Here is a 15,075-nt window from a genome sequence, read left to right as displayed (position 1 = left end):
GGTTCAGAATTTTTTGAGTTTGTTTATCTTTTTCATGACAGAGATATAGATAAGAACCCTCAGCAGGGTCTCACACCATGATCCTTCCAGCCTGTTCCAGCTAAGTAAGATCATATGCATGTGTACCAGCATGTACAAGTTGACCCTGGAACTGAACCCTAGTCTTCCATATGGCTTTCAGCATTGTAGAGCACTAAACTACTGTTGGGCCACTGTCGCTGGACCCTAGAATTTTTTTGAACCAGGATAATAGTCTTCAGGTTATTATTATTATTATTATTTAGAGAAATTTTTGCTATACGGTGTGTGCACTTGCCAAAAAGACAACAAGACAGAAGATAAGAAATCATCCTCCCTCCAGAGGGTATGGCCATGCCTCAATCCCTTCTCCTTCATTCTCCTCTTGGCATCTTGGGCACACAAAAATATGCACCCAGCGTGAATTTTAAGCCTTCAAGTCTGAGACTCAAACCACAGTTGACTAAGTGGGAGTCCAACAATGTAACCATTATGCCGTCTGCTGGTCCCAGATATTTTAAAAATTATTATTTAACACACACACACGTGCACATACACACACACACGCATGCACACACACATACACACACACACAGCTATATATACTAAATGACATGACTTCATTTCTAAAAATTTATAGAGTTTTATATTGGCAAAAGAAGCCAGATTTATGTCATACTATATGATAACTTTACTGATGCTCATGAACAAGGAGGAACATTAATTAGAAAGGGAAGAAGGGTGGGACCAGCAGTTGGCATAATGGCTGTGTCTCTGGACTCCCATGTAGTTGACCGCGGTTCAAGTCCCGGACCCAGTGGCTTAAACTCACTCCGGGTGCGTGTGCATGCATGCCCAAGATTCCGAGAGGAGAACAGAGGAGAAGGGATTGCAGCATGGCCATCCCCCATAGTGGGTGATTTCTCACTTTCTGTCTCTCTGTCTCTGTCTTTCTGGTGAGCATACAAACCCTATAGCCAAAACCTCTCTGGAAAAAAAAAAAAAAAAGAAGAGAGGAGTAACCTTATTGGGTTTATGGAAACTTTCTATATCTTGATTTTTTTTTTCAGCATGGTTGTAAAATATTTAACAAACACAAAAATGTAAAGTTCTTTGTTGAAAATGAGGTAGATGGTAATATCATTAATTTGATTATCACATACCACATGCTTGCTTTGAAAAAAAAGTATACCATAAAAACATACAATTAAATCTAAATAACAAATTAAAAAAACAAATTACACACTTAGAATCTACATATTTTACTATAATTATTTTACTATACATTATAACTATGTATTTCTTAAATATACTCACTTTATCGTTTATTCTATGCACTCACTGAATATCTTTGTTTTACTTCATATAATTTATTACATAAAATCATATTTTGAGTAAGTTAAGTGCATTGGTACTACATTATTAGGTGGCAAACTAAATGCATGAATTTAAGAAATGATACAAACTGCATGTACTCAAATAATTTCCTTCCCTTTTCAAATTGCAGAATTTCATAAGGATCTTGGAATTCAGTGTGTCACAATATTTTACAGAAATTGAAATATCTTAGGTTTAATGACAACTATATCCCCTCTTTTCCTTAGTCTTTTTTTTCTTTTTTTTTTTTTGAGAAGTTTTTGTTATAGGGCACGTGTGCTCGCCAGAAAGACAGAGAGAGACAGAGAGAGACGGAAAGTGAGAAATCACCCCCCCGCCAGGGGGGATGGCCACGCTGCAATCCCTTCTCCTCCATTCTCCTCTTGAGATCTTGGTCATGCATGCACACACGCCCAGTGTGAGTTTAAGCCACCTGGTCCGGGACTTGAACCACAGTCAATTACATGGGAGTCCAGTGACATAGCCATTATGCCAACTGCTGGTCCCATTTTCAGTCTTTTTCTTATATTCAGAGAGTTTGGTTTCTATACTATTATATATAGGTCTTACTGACAATTATTAAATATTTTATTCAATGTTTTCTGGTTGACTATTTTAATTTGTGATCAGTTTCTCACTTTAACTATGCATGCCTAGCTCAACTTACTAATATGCTTGGGGAAATTGAGTATTCTGTTGAATTATTATTTTTAAATTAATAGAGGACTCTCTAGAAAGCATTTTTATTTAACTCTTTTGATTAACAATCAAAAAGGTAGAGAGTAATAAAAATAATTATCTTCTTTGATGGTTTAAGATTTGCATTGTGTCTGGATCACTGTTTTAAAGAATTATAACTATGAACACCATTATCAAACAAGACTGAAAATATAGATGGGACTGAATTTCTGTCAGTCCCAAAATATAACCTGAAGCATGCTCTATTGTTTAAATGATACATCTCTAAATTTTTTATGACAGAATACAATTGGCAATTTAGTTTTAAATGAAGAACTATTTATTAACACATGAATACAAATTACATTTTTAAAACTTTGAACCTGAGGTGAGCAGGTGACATGGTAATTAAGGTACTGGACTCTCACACAGCTAATGTAGTTCGAGTCCTGGAACTAGTGGCTTGAAAATTATGTCAGGCATGTGTGTGTACATGCCCAAAATCCCAGGAGGAGAAAGGAGAAAAAGAGATTGCAGCCTAGCCATCCCCCACCCCTCTGGAAGGAGTGATTTCTCACTTTCCCTCTCCCTGTCTCTTTCTCTCTGTCAAGCAACATACCCTATGGCAAATATCCAAAAAAAAAAAAAAAAGAAAAGGCAAAAACTTTTATGATATGATTACATTAAGATAAAATAAATCACATTTAGTAGAAAGAGGTAGAACCATATATGCAGGTCACAGTTCTCATTAGCTTGAAAGAAGGGTACTGGATATGTAAAAATACAAGACATTTTATCCATCTGGTACTTCTGGGATAGCAGAGAGGGCCTATTAGCAAGGGCAGGGATGCAGGAAAGAGGACACCTCTTGAGTGATGTTGAGAAATAGCTCACAGGAGTGCTATAGACCTGGTGGGACTTGGCTGTAAATGGTTCCAGGTCACAGAAACTCAATGAAATAAGCAGCACAAAAAAAGAGATAGAAGCTATAATAACTGTATCTTATACCAAAGAAGCGATGGAAAAGATGAAGGGCATTCTGAATAGTACAGGGTCTAAAACGTCAGCATGCTCTATCCAGCACTTGAATGCTTGCACTTAGATGTGGGGCTAGGCAATCATCTAGAAATAATACACATTTCCTCTGTCCACTTGAACTGGTTTGTATTACTGCAATGGCGTATTATTTTTATAATTAGATGCAAATTCTCTAGTCTTCTATACTTAAAATTAAAGCTTTGAGGAACTAGTACAGAGCATGGGAATTAATCTTATGGGTAATTGTCAAATATTCATGTATGTATTAAAATAATATATTACATTTTGGGGACTCTTGGGAGACTGAACAACCCATCATGAAGGGTAAAAGGGGGAAGAAAGTGAATCTGTTTAGAACAGAGTTCTTGTTTATCCAGGGCTAAATGTCATTCTAAGTTAGACAAACAATGACCTTTCAACGGCTTGTTGTTGGTAATGACATTAGTGAATATTTTTAGGAGAGCGCAGTAGTGTATAGTCTTCAATGGAATGTTTAACAACTGAATGGCCATGGACAATTCCACCCAATCAGAATGGATACCAAGCACTGGCTGGACTGTAGGAAGATCTAGGGATTCTGGGCAGAGGGGCCTGGGATGCAGGGCGTGAATTGCTCAGGAAGTTCAGAGTAGCAACTGCTCACCAACCACTGCAGGCAATTTGAAAACTCAGTTCTTTTTTTCTTTTTTATCAATGACTATTGATGTACTGCTGATGAACTAGAGATCATTTGTGTTCACACTGTTTTTCTGAAATTGCTCATTATGAATTGGTGACCCACAGCATCTAAAGTCTTCTGAAGCTTATAAATATTTTTAATGTAAACAAAACTCTTCTGTAATTAGTTTCATAAGACTGAATTCTATTGAATGAAGGAGATTTTCTCTGGTTATTTGTAGTGAAAATCATCTTTAAAGCTTTAAATAGTTGTACTTCAGTTCTAAATTTCAGTTCTGCATGTAACACTTATGTCTGTATTCCTCTCAACATTTGTCAATTTGTGATATGACTTCATTCATGTAGACATGATGCATGTCTCCCTATCCATGTCCAATCCTCATATCCCAGGGTTGGAGGAGGCAGATATAGAGGGAATACCCTGATGCCAGCATTCCTGTTTTCCTGCTTGACATTCAGAAAAGGTTGCAAAGCCAAAGGCATGAAATAAGGAGTAAATGAGGGGCAACATTAGTTCCAAGGTCTTGGGTAAATTTTCTATGGAATTTGAAATATATCTACTTAGAAATACCTTTTCAGTATATCCTTAAGTACAAAGAAGTAGTATAGATTTTATTAACATGAAAGTTGATTTTATTGGGAACCAGCAGTTAGCGTAATGGCTATGTCGCTGGACTCCCACGTTGTCGACCGCAGTTCGCGTCCCGGACCTGGTGGCTTAAAACTCACGCCGGGCGCGTGTGCGTGTGTGCCCAAGATCCCGAGAGGAGAATGGAGGAGAAGGGATTGTGGCGTGACCATCCCCCCTGGGGGGTGATTTCTCACTTTCTGTGTCTCTGTCTCTGTCTGTCTGTCGAGCGCACGCACCCCAGAAAAGGTTGCAAAGCCAAAGGCATGAAATAAGGAGTAAATGAGGGGCAACATTAGTTCCAAGGTCTTGGGTAAATTTTCTATGGAATTTGAAATATATCTACTTAGAAATACCTTTTCAGTATATCCTTAAGTACAAAGAAGTAGTATAGATTTTATTAACATGAAAGTTGATTTTATTGGGAACCAGCAGTTAGCGTAATGGCTATGTCGCTGGACTCCCACGTTGTCGACCGCAGTTCGCGTCCCGGACCTGGTGGCTTAAAACTCACGCCGGGCGCGTGTGCGTGTGTGCCCAAGATCCCGAGAGGAGAATGGAGGAGAAGGGATTGTGGCGTGACCATCCCCCCTGGGGGGTGATTTCTCACTTTCTGTGTCTCTGTCTCTGTCTGTCTGTCGAGCGCACGCACCCTATAGTGAAGACCTCTCAAAAAAAAAAAAAAGTTGATTTTATTTTAACTTCAAATTGACTACTTAGATAGGAGGTCAGTGAACTATGGCCTGTGGACCAAAACTGACCTACTGCCTGTTTTTGTAAATAATATTTTATTGGAACACAGCAATGCTCATTTGTTTATTTACTGTTGAGGGCAACTTCACTGCTATAGCATCAGAGCTGAGTAGTTGCAAGATGAACTATATGGCTACAAAAGCTAAAATATTTGTCAGCTAGACCTTTACTGGAAAGTTTGCAGAAATTTGATCTGAGCCATTCAGAACAAATAGCATTAAGAGGAGTTAATTCAGAGAATAAATATTATCAAGTAATATGTTGAAGATTTGATTATAACCTAATGAAACTTAAGTAGCACATTTTATGCAACTGAATGAGTACTGAACTTGAAGATAATGTTGTCATCATCTAAATAATTTTCAATCTTGTCCTTTGGAATTACTTTTGGAGCCAGTCTTGAAAATTTGCCATGTCATCTCAAGTCATTCCCCTGCCATAATATCTTAGAATTCTTGTCTTATAAAGTATATTAAAAAACCTTTTTTAGTCTGCTATTTTTTTATGATTATCATTGTGATTATAAATTTATGTTTATTAATAGTCAGTTAAAAATCTTCCTATTCTTTTCCTCCTCCTCTCTTCCATCTGCTTTATAATAATGTAGGGACTTCAGGGCTACTTAGTGATCAACTGAATCCTGTGAGTGGTCAAGATGATTATAACTTGGAAGCTGGAATTTCATTCATAAATAACTTTGCAATTGGTGGCATTAACACTCTCATCTCCCCATGTTTAAAATGTGGTGGAACATGTTTATTGTGTCTTCCACTGCCAGCCAAGTGGAATTGCTTTGCTATATTCAAGTCATTTTCAATGGAGACCGAACATTTTACAAAAGTACATTACCACTATCACAGCGGAATTTATTCTTGCAGTCAACCTCTTCAATTTTGCAGAGCTTAGACGGAATGCATCGTTGAGAGGTCACCAGGGGCTCAGTACATGGTTGTCCCCCAAACTGACTAGGGCGCAAGACAGATCTAACCTTAGTCTAAAAGGAAAGAGAGAGGTGAGTAACTCATTATCAAAATGTGTTTAAGAAAACTGGGTTTCTCAATCATCATGTTGATTTTTTGTATGGTGGTATTTCTTAAAATTTATTAGCAATTTGCATGTACACCTATGGAATATTACTTGACCACAAGAAATAATGCGACCTTGTTATTTGATATAAAGTGGATAAATATAGATTTAATGCTAAGCAATGTAGACCAGCCTGTAAAAGAAAAACACTGTATATCTCTGCTCAATATAGGTATAATAGTTGGGAAGACAAGTATGGATACCAGATACTATAGGGAAGAAGGATGGATAGCAGGAAAGTGTGAGGGGTTTAGGGAGGAAGTACTTGACAAATATAAAAATGTAAAGTTTTCCAATGGAAAATATTTATATGATAATATCCTTGACTTAATGGTTATGTAATACATGTTTTTGAAAACCTATATTGTGTGCTATGGACATGTATGACAATTAAATGTAAAGAAGAAGGGAAAAATAATTCCATTACCATATGGTCTTAGGGAAACCACCACTTCTCTGGATCTCAGTTTCCCAAACTGTAAAATGAGGAAGTAAAGCAAAAAGACTCCCAAGGCTTCTGACTCCAAAATCATATGGTTCTAAATTAAATAAAAATCAAATTCACAAATGTTTACTGAGAGTCTCTTGAGTGCAGTAAATTCTTCTAGGCAATAGCAATAGCCCTTCTATAATCTCAAAGATAGTGTGAAGTGATAAATGTGATAGGATTTTGTATTCTTCTGCTTAATGAAGTCACCATAGAAACCAAGGTTAACATGAATATTCTCCACACTTCATTTTAAATGGTGAGTGGTAAAACTGACTTGAAGGAGGGACAGAAATATGACAGAACTCAATAGGAATGACTTTGAAGTCAGAAAAGTCCAAATTCAAAATGTAGCTACATAATTACTAGTACATTCTTGTACAGACTACATAACCCCGAATGGGCTATAATTTCTTAATCTGTAAAATGGGTAGAAAAACACAATGTGAAGTTTTAATAAGGTGACTGATACATGTAAGGGGCTAGAACAGTTGCCCTCAGATAGTAGGCGCTTCACAAATTAGTTTCCTTTTCTTCCCTAAAGTGTAAGTGTTCAATACGGACTTCACATGCCTTTACAGGAATGAGCAGGAGGTGAGTAAATATTGCAGCTGGGAACAATAAACAAGTTGAAGGACTTTCTCATGGGAAGAGAGAATTTAGAGGAAGGGCAAGGAGTCAGGCTTTTAATTCATTTCTTTTGTTCTTGTTTTGTTTTGTTTTTGTTTGGTTTTAAAATGTGGACTGAAATTTATATTTTTTAGCACTGCTTTTGTTTTCAGAATTTTCAGGTGGCTCAGGTAGTAGAATTCAGAGCTGAGTAAAGTATGATACAAATACTGGGGCATAATTTCGTTTTAGTGCTCATATGATAGCAAAAAATGTGAAATTAACTCTTCTTCTTATCCCCCTCAAAATTGCTAAATGAAAATTTCCCCCCAGTGGAAGCTGAGACAGTTTATTCTTGGAACCTGAAGAAATTCAGCATTTCTCAGTCTGTCAGGAAATTGGAGTACTTTATTGTGATTTAAATTTCCTGGATATGACCACTCATCACGTACCTGTTTTTCAACACAAGGGTCACAGTCTGACCATGGTCCATAACCTCCCAGCATGCAGTTGATAGGACATTTTTGCCAGTTACATTCTTTGGTCTCATACCTCAAGCAAAGCTGAGAACACTTGTTATCCCAAAAGTACTGGTTTAGTATTAGGTGTCTGTAATGGTGAGGAAAAAGCTGTTTAGAATGAATATCATTGAGCATTAACTACAGTGAAAAAGGGGAAAGAATGCTCTCATAGAAAATCAGGCAGCTTGATATCTACGCAGTTCTTATCACTTAATGAAACTCAGGTCTGGCTACAAAATTTGTAAGACTCAATGAAAAATTAAAATGGAGATCTGTTGTACAAAAATAAGAATTTCAATACAATGATGGCAGACCAATAAGCCAGGCACGAGGCCTTTCTATGTGTGGGGGAGGGGTGCTGGCAACTGCATGAATTTTCCAGAAAGGGCTGGAAGGGAAAGAAAAGAAAGAAGAAAGGAAAGAATGTTTCTTCAAATAGCTTAAAAGATTAAGACACAAGATAATAAGCATTGTGACTGAGATAGGGTCAGGGTGCTGTGTGAAGCCAAAGATCCAAAGACAAAGAGACATGACAGAAATGCCTTGAAAAATTTATGTGAATTCTCCAGGTAACAAAAGAGGGGTGTTCAGAGGGAATGACATGTACAAAAATTAGAAGTGGAAGAGAGTGGGACATATCCAGGAAGGAGCTTGGGTGACTGACCAGATGGGAAAGGATGGGGTATACTGAACTTTATTTGGTAGGTAGTAGAGAGCACTGAAGCACTCTTGACTAGTGGAATAATATTTATAAACAAATCTGTTTTCACATACTTAGTACATTGTTTATTGGGGAAATCAAATGGTGATTATAACGAGATTCACACTACATATATGAAAATAGTTTTCTGAAATGAATCTCTAAAAAGTTCTGCAATAGTTAAAACACATTCAATATATGTCTTTCTCTTCCAAGTCATGTGAAGAACATCTACATGGTACAGATACATCATCTAACAGATTTAAAGGAACTGTGGGGAATGGGGGGAGCAAATAATCTGAATTGGTAAAAATATTGATGTATTACGTGTTAACAAGTAAACACAGTTTTCTTGCCTCTAGTATATGGCAATCAAGTTGATAGCTAGCGATGCTACTCAGTTGAGGTTCTGTTAGACTTGGTTTAATGGGCAAAAAATTCTCTACATTGAACTTTCTAAGTGTAGACAACCAAAGTTAAATACTGATTAAAAAAAATTATATAAAAACTTGAGTAATGATTCTAAATAAGTTAGTCAATTGAAAATATTATACAGATTCTCATCCAATTTCTTTGAAACCCCTTGATTTTTACAGAGATAATGGGAATAGAATTAATACAAAAGGCCTTACATTCTATTTGCATCCATGAGTTTTATTTTGAAATACATTTTCCCCTTTGTTTAATGGGAATTGAATTGTTAACTCCATTCTCAAGAAATGCTATGCAGTTCACACCCACCTCTCTCTGCTCTGGGTTCCAGAATCACATGTTTTTGAGCAGCTGGACCACTGTGACCATGGATACCGATCACAGAAGCAGGCTTGGCCCTTGTCAATCAGAGCACACATCAGGATGAAATACAATGTGGAGTGTCCAGCCATGTGCCTCTTGAGTCTCTAGGCCCTGAATGGGATGATATATATCATATGCTTGTTGGGGCAAAACTTTACAAGTCATTTTGAGTCACAAACTTAAATGAAATTTTTAAAATATCTGTATTTCTCTGCTTTCCTCAGGCAAGTCATCATCTATAAATTCAGATACTCTGGACCAGCAGATGAGTAGCAGTTACATCACTAGACTCCCACATGCCTGATCACAGTTTGAGTTTCGGACTCAGGTGGCTTGAAACTCACTCCGGGTGCCTATGTGTGTATGCTCAAGATCTCAGAAGGAGAGTAGAGAAGAAGGGATGAAGAGAATGTGGCTTGGTCACTCCCTGGGGGTGGGGGGCTGATTTCTTACTTCCCCTCTTACTATCTCTGTCCTTCTCTATCTCCAGTGAGAGCATGTGCCCTAAGGCAAAAACCTCTAAAAAAAATTCAGATACTCATAAGCACAAATCCTATGTTTTAAAATAAAGATTACCATAGTTCCAAGAGTACTATTAAGTGTTTCTGAGCTGTTAGTGATAAGCTACAAAACAAAATATGAGGATGTCTTTAAAGAGTTCATCAAAAATTTGTATTATGACTAAACTATGCATGAATTTAAAATTTTTTGCACCAAAATAAACTCATTTAAAACTCATATCTCCATTTTCCATGAGTTTTTTGAAGTTTTCTCATATGTAGTATATATTTGTAATTAATGTCATCCCCCAAAGCATTTGAGATTTATATCATCTTATTAAAACAACTGCTCATTTTGTGTGTTCAGTCTTCTCAACTACATTTTGGTTTTTTATGCTTTTCTGGGATTGAGGAAGGAGTCTGGACCAGTCTTCCAAAAGCTCTACTTTAATTTCTGGCATCCAAGAAACTCGCAATGGAAAGAATTCACTGTCTAACTGTCTCTACATAGAGAATTATAGAAGGGAGGACTGGAATGAATCTTTCCAACCTCCAGGTTAAATGCTTTCATTTTAAAAAACAAATTTACTTATTTAGTCTACCTCTAATTTATTTAAGAACTTTTCTTGTGTTCTAAAATATAAAAAGTATGAAGAATAACTAGGATGTTCTATAATATAACCAGCTGGAAAACTTCTACTGACATTTAAAAATATAAATAATAGATGCCTATATTAGAAGTTTTAGGTTAGAAAGAAAAATGATAAGACTTAAACTCTCATCTACTTCTTTGCAGAAGCTCTTTCCACATGTATGACAATTTTTTCTTTTTCATAAGTGTTCAGTGAAAGGAAGTTCTTTCTTATATCAACTAATACATATATGTCTATGCATATTCTTTAAAAATGTACACAAAAAGAGAACATTTTATGTATCCTACTCTGCACTTCATTTTTTTCAATTCATGTCATGCTTCAGAGATTACTCCATATTAATAGATGCATATCTACTTCACTCTTTTCAATGGCTATGTCATTTTTTACCATATGAATGTGTTACATTGAATTTTGCCATTATTCTAATACATTTAGTACACTCACTAAAATATCTTCATGATTATAACTTAGCATACTTTTGTAGCTTATTCATGGGACCAGTTGATGTATTTCTAGTGAAATTATATGTATTTGGACAAAAAGTATGTATAGTGTCTTCAATTTCTGTCTTTCCAGAATGGTTTAGCCAAATTATGTGTATTTTTATTTAATTATATTTTAAAATTATACTTGTATTTAATTATATTTTTATTTATTCATGATAGAGTGTATACTCATAAATGAATATATGAGAGAGAGAGAGAGAGAGAAAAACACTGCCCACAGTTTCTGGTCAAAGTGTGACACCCTTCCTCCAATCTTCCAGCTGTTGGACCCTGGGCACTTGTGGATGTGCCCATTGTGTTTTAGACTGACTGGACCAGAGATTTGAACCTTGGTTTCCATGGGGGATCCAGCTTTCCTTAAGTAGTGCATCACCACTGCACCATGGAGTCAGCCCTGATATCAAATTTAAAATTTCTTATAAATGTTGCTAAATTTCCCTACTGAACTTTGGCTCTCTCAAATGTCTCAGAGGGTAAGTTTCTATTATATTTAATGGAGTTAGTTTATGTTTCTCAGTTGCGATGAAAAGATACATTAGTAAAGTAAAATGAGCTACACCATTTTATAAATATTACAGCAAGCTAGGAGCTTGAGATCACATGTAAGAATTGTTTCCCCACTGTGTTCCAATGAGAACATTACTTGTTGGTGAGTTAGCTTTTGAACTTTTCTACAAGCTCAAAGAAAAACACTGGAATAAAAGCAGCTGAATGCATTGACATATGGCTGAATATATCTTTTAATTTAAAAGGGTATCAATACACATTTGAGTATTGTGTGCTTCTTGGTACAAAGATATTAGAAACCGTTATCACTGACTGGGGAAGACAGAAAGAAATTGAAGACACCATACATACTTTTGTCCAAACTTTTTTATGTAACTCACAAATAAGCTTCTGCAGACCTAGGCTATTTTTAATCATAAAAATGAGAGGCTCCTTTAAAAATCGTTCCACTTGGCCTGCTGATTTTAGTAACTCATGTTTGCTGGTCTTTCTTGGCAACCAGAATCAGAGCATTGCTACAAGTGGCCATTATAATTTAGGTTGTGATCAAATGGAGTAGTATGAGTACTTAACATCCAACCTAGATTAGGTGTTTCTTTTACTGATTTCAGAGGTCTTGGGAGCTAAGGCTCCTAAACAGTTATACATCTTTCTCTCAATTAAGTAGACAGATTATAGAGACTCTCCCTCATCTCTAGCCCCTGATGCCCCAATTAAAATCTTATACAGAGAAGTTTTCAACAAGGAAAGCTAAATAGGTATTTATTGTTGATGTTTATTTGGTTGTGTTTTTCTTATTAGACATTAAAAAGGATGGATTTTTCTAGACTATATTACACAATTGTAGAGGAAACAAATTCCTTTCTTTTTTTGAATAGCAATTTGTTTCAAAATGTTTACTACATATTTAATTTTATCTTTTCCAGATGTGTTTTTTTCATTTTGCTAAGAAATTGAGTAGTTTTTTTTTTCTTTTTTCCTTTTTTAGAGAGATTTTTTTACTATAGGGTGTGTGTGTTCACCAGAGAGACAGAAAGCAAGAAATCACCCCCCTCCCCCCAGAGATGTTGGTCATGCCACAGTCCCTTCTCCTCCATTCTCCCCTTGGGATCTTAGGCATGTATGCACAAATGCTCAGCATTTTAAGTCACCAGGCCCAGGACTCGAACCATGGTCGACTACATAGGAGTCCAGTGACGTGATCATTATGCCATATGCTGGTCCCAAATTGAGTAGTTTTTGCAGGAAAAAAAATCTTGTTATAATGTTAATTGTGCAACTTAAAATATATTTCTTTTCTTATTTTACATAAGAAAATTTATAATTACTTGTACATATTCATTATCTTATTATAAACAGTTTAAAAAGTTTTAATGAACTTTTATTCTGATAAAAACATTTAAGATAATGTCTACTTTTTAAATTTTCTTGTATTATTTTCTCAGTTTTTAAAAATTTACATTTAATCACTCTACATCTTTATAGTATATGACATGGTTTTACTCAGCATGAACACAGTGCATATTAGACAAGTGATAGACATTACCATAGACATTATCATCGGCAGATTACTTTTCATTTTTGTGTCTCTTAAATGTGGTGTTTGTTTTTCTCCTGATCTCCTCCCTCTCATCCCGTTAGACATCCTCTATCATCCTCCCCCACGCCATACTCTCTCTGCTATCCATTGTTGCCCTCCCTGCTATTATAGCTTCCAGTCTTTCAGTTTCTGCTAGAGAGTGCAGACACTCGCTATATATTGAACAGGGACCTACAATGCCTGCCTTTGATAGTCTGAAACAAATTTTTAAAGCATCTTGTAGAATCATCATGTAAATGATTGGGACAAGTCAAATTGCAACGCTTTACTGGTTCCCAGCTCTCAGCAGACACTATTTTAAATTTGAAAAGCTTGAAAAATATAGTTCAATTTTATTCCAGTTATCACCAATACCTGTGAAAACGGATTTGTTATAAATATTCTTACTTCTTCTTTGACTATAACTGTTCTGAGGCAGTTTAGAAAATGATATAAGTTAAGATGGTAATGTTGAAACTAATCTGATGAAGTGCTAATAAAAGAGCTGATCAGTAGCTTCTCCTTTCATAACATTTTATTATTAGAAGAATTTATGTTAAGAAATAATCTTTATTCAGATAAAGATAACTATTTCCCTTTTTATTGTAATGATACAGCATATATGATCATATGGTTTCTTATTTATTAATTTTTAATATCTCTAGACATTCCAGTGGCATATAGAATGACATGCAGGCATGTACCCATTACCATACAATTTTCATACAGATGCAGATCAAAAAATGTCAACTGAATAGAGGAAGATAGTTGGAAAAAAAATCTTCCACGTCAGTGTCATGGTAGAAGAGCAGCAATCTGCAGTTTTCTCATAATTGCCATCCCCTCTTGAACACCCTAAAAATCAATCCCACTGAATCATTGAAGATGGCCTTGTGAACATTTAGAGAATTCTAGTTAAAAGTGAAGTCCATCTTATTTTAGCCTGTCACCTTACAAGGTACTTTACTCACACAAACGATTTGTCTGCAAGGCAGCTCAGAACTTCTTACCTGACATATGAGAGGATAGTCTGGTTTATCAGCAATGATACATTCTTCTTTTCAATCTCCTTGAACCTCTTATTTCCAATTTTATTTTCCTTTATACAAGTTCCCAGAGGCTCAAGAAATATTTACCACTGCAAAGGTTAGCTGAGGAGTTCAGACATATGACCGACTTCTGCTAAGGAGTATGTTTATTTTACTTTTAACTGTAGTTTATCTCATAGAGAAACGTAATTTCAAGTGTCCTCTGAAAAAACATTGCTTAAAAACCATAAAATTTTCAATCTTTTGGAATTTAAGCAAAGTGGTTATTTCTTACTGTGAAAGAAAGGCTAAGAAATGGCTAGAGTCTTGAGTTACGTATTTTCATGCACGGAAGTATATGTTAGTTGCACATATGATCTACAGTTTTGAAACATTAAAGCTATAAATGAAATCATATGTCACTCACCTTTAACAGAGTTTGTGGTGTCCAAGGACCTAATAAGCAAATAACTATGGAAGCAGGAGGAATGCACAATGTGAAGCGTTTATGTGATACTCTAAGTAAGCCTCTTTTCCCTGTTGCTGGCTAGCACAAGGTAGTGTTGTCTTATCCCAGAGACCTAGCAACACCTGGACTGTTATCCAAATAAATCTTCTGTGGAAATTTGGACTTTGCAAATGATTAGTCAACAGTAACCCTGAAACTCTAAACATGAGATCATAACTCTAAGCATGAGATCTTACATAGGATCTTGAATTTTCATTGATTTTTTTCCCATTCAAGGGCTATTGTAATAACTTTCTACCACAGAGAAAAGAAATATCTGACTATTTTTAAAACATTTTGTAATAATTGTTTCGAATTGCCACTCCCCTTAGACATGTCCTCATTTAATTAAATATGTATAGATCCTTATCTTTTCTGGTTATAGAATATTTATTGAGAAAAATTTGGAAAATATTTGTGGGT

The 15,075-nt window shown here is 35.7% G+C and overlaps 1 protein-coding gene across 1 annotated transcript in view; it reads right to left on the bottom strand.

The window, feature by feature from the left end:
• The window catches only part of C6 (complement C6), a 78,095-nt gene extending 63,354 nt beyond the window's left edge, over positions 1-14,741 (bottom strand). Inside the window, exons 1-4 of the mRNA XM_006166969.3 lie at positions 14,572-14,741; positions 9,315-9,479; positions 7,805-7,961; positions 6,020-6,164 (exon numbers count right to left, since the gene is read on the bottom strand). Of these exons, the coding sequence (XP_006167031.1) occupies positions 6,020-6,164; positions 7,805-7,961; positions 9,315-9,457 (445 nt within the window). The 5' untranslated portion in view covers positions 9,458-9,479; positions 14,572-14,741. The remainder of the gene's footprint in view (positions 1-6,019; positions 6,165-7,804; positions 7,962-9,314; positions 9,480-14,571) is intronic.
• Positions 14,742-15,075: the final 334 nt, after the last annotated feature.

This window comes from Tupaia chinensis, unplaced genomic scaffold (genome assembly GCF_000334495.1).
Source record: "Tupaia chinensis unplaced genomic scaffold, TupChi_1.0 Scaffold144378_1, whole genome shotgun sequence".
Lineage (NCBI taxonomy): Eukaryota > Metazoa > Chordata > Mammalia > Scandentia > Tupaiidae > Tupaia > Tupaia belangeri.
This window is presented reverse-complemented; position numbering and strand designations above follow the sequence as displayed.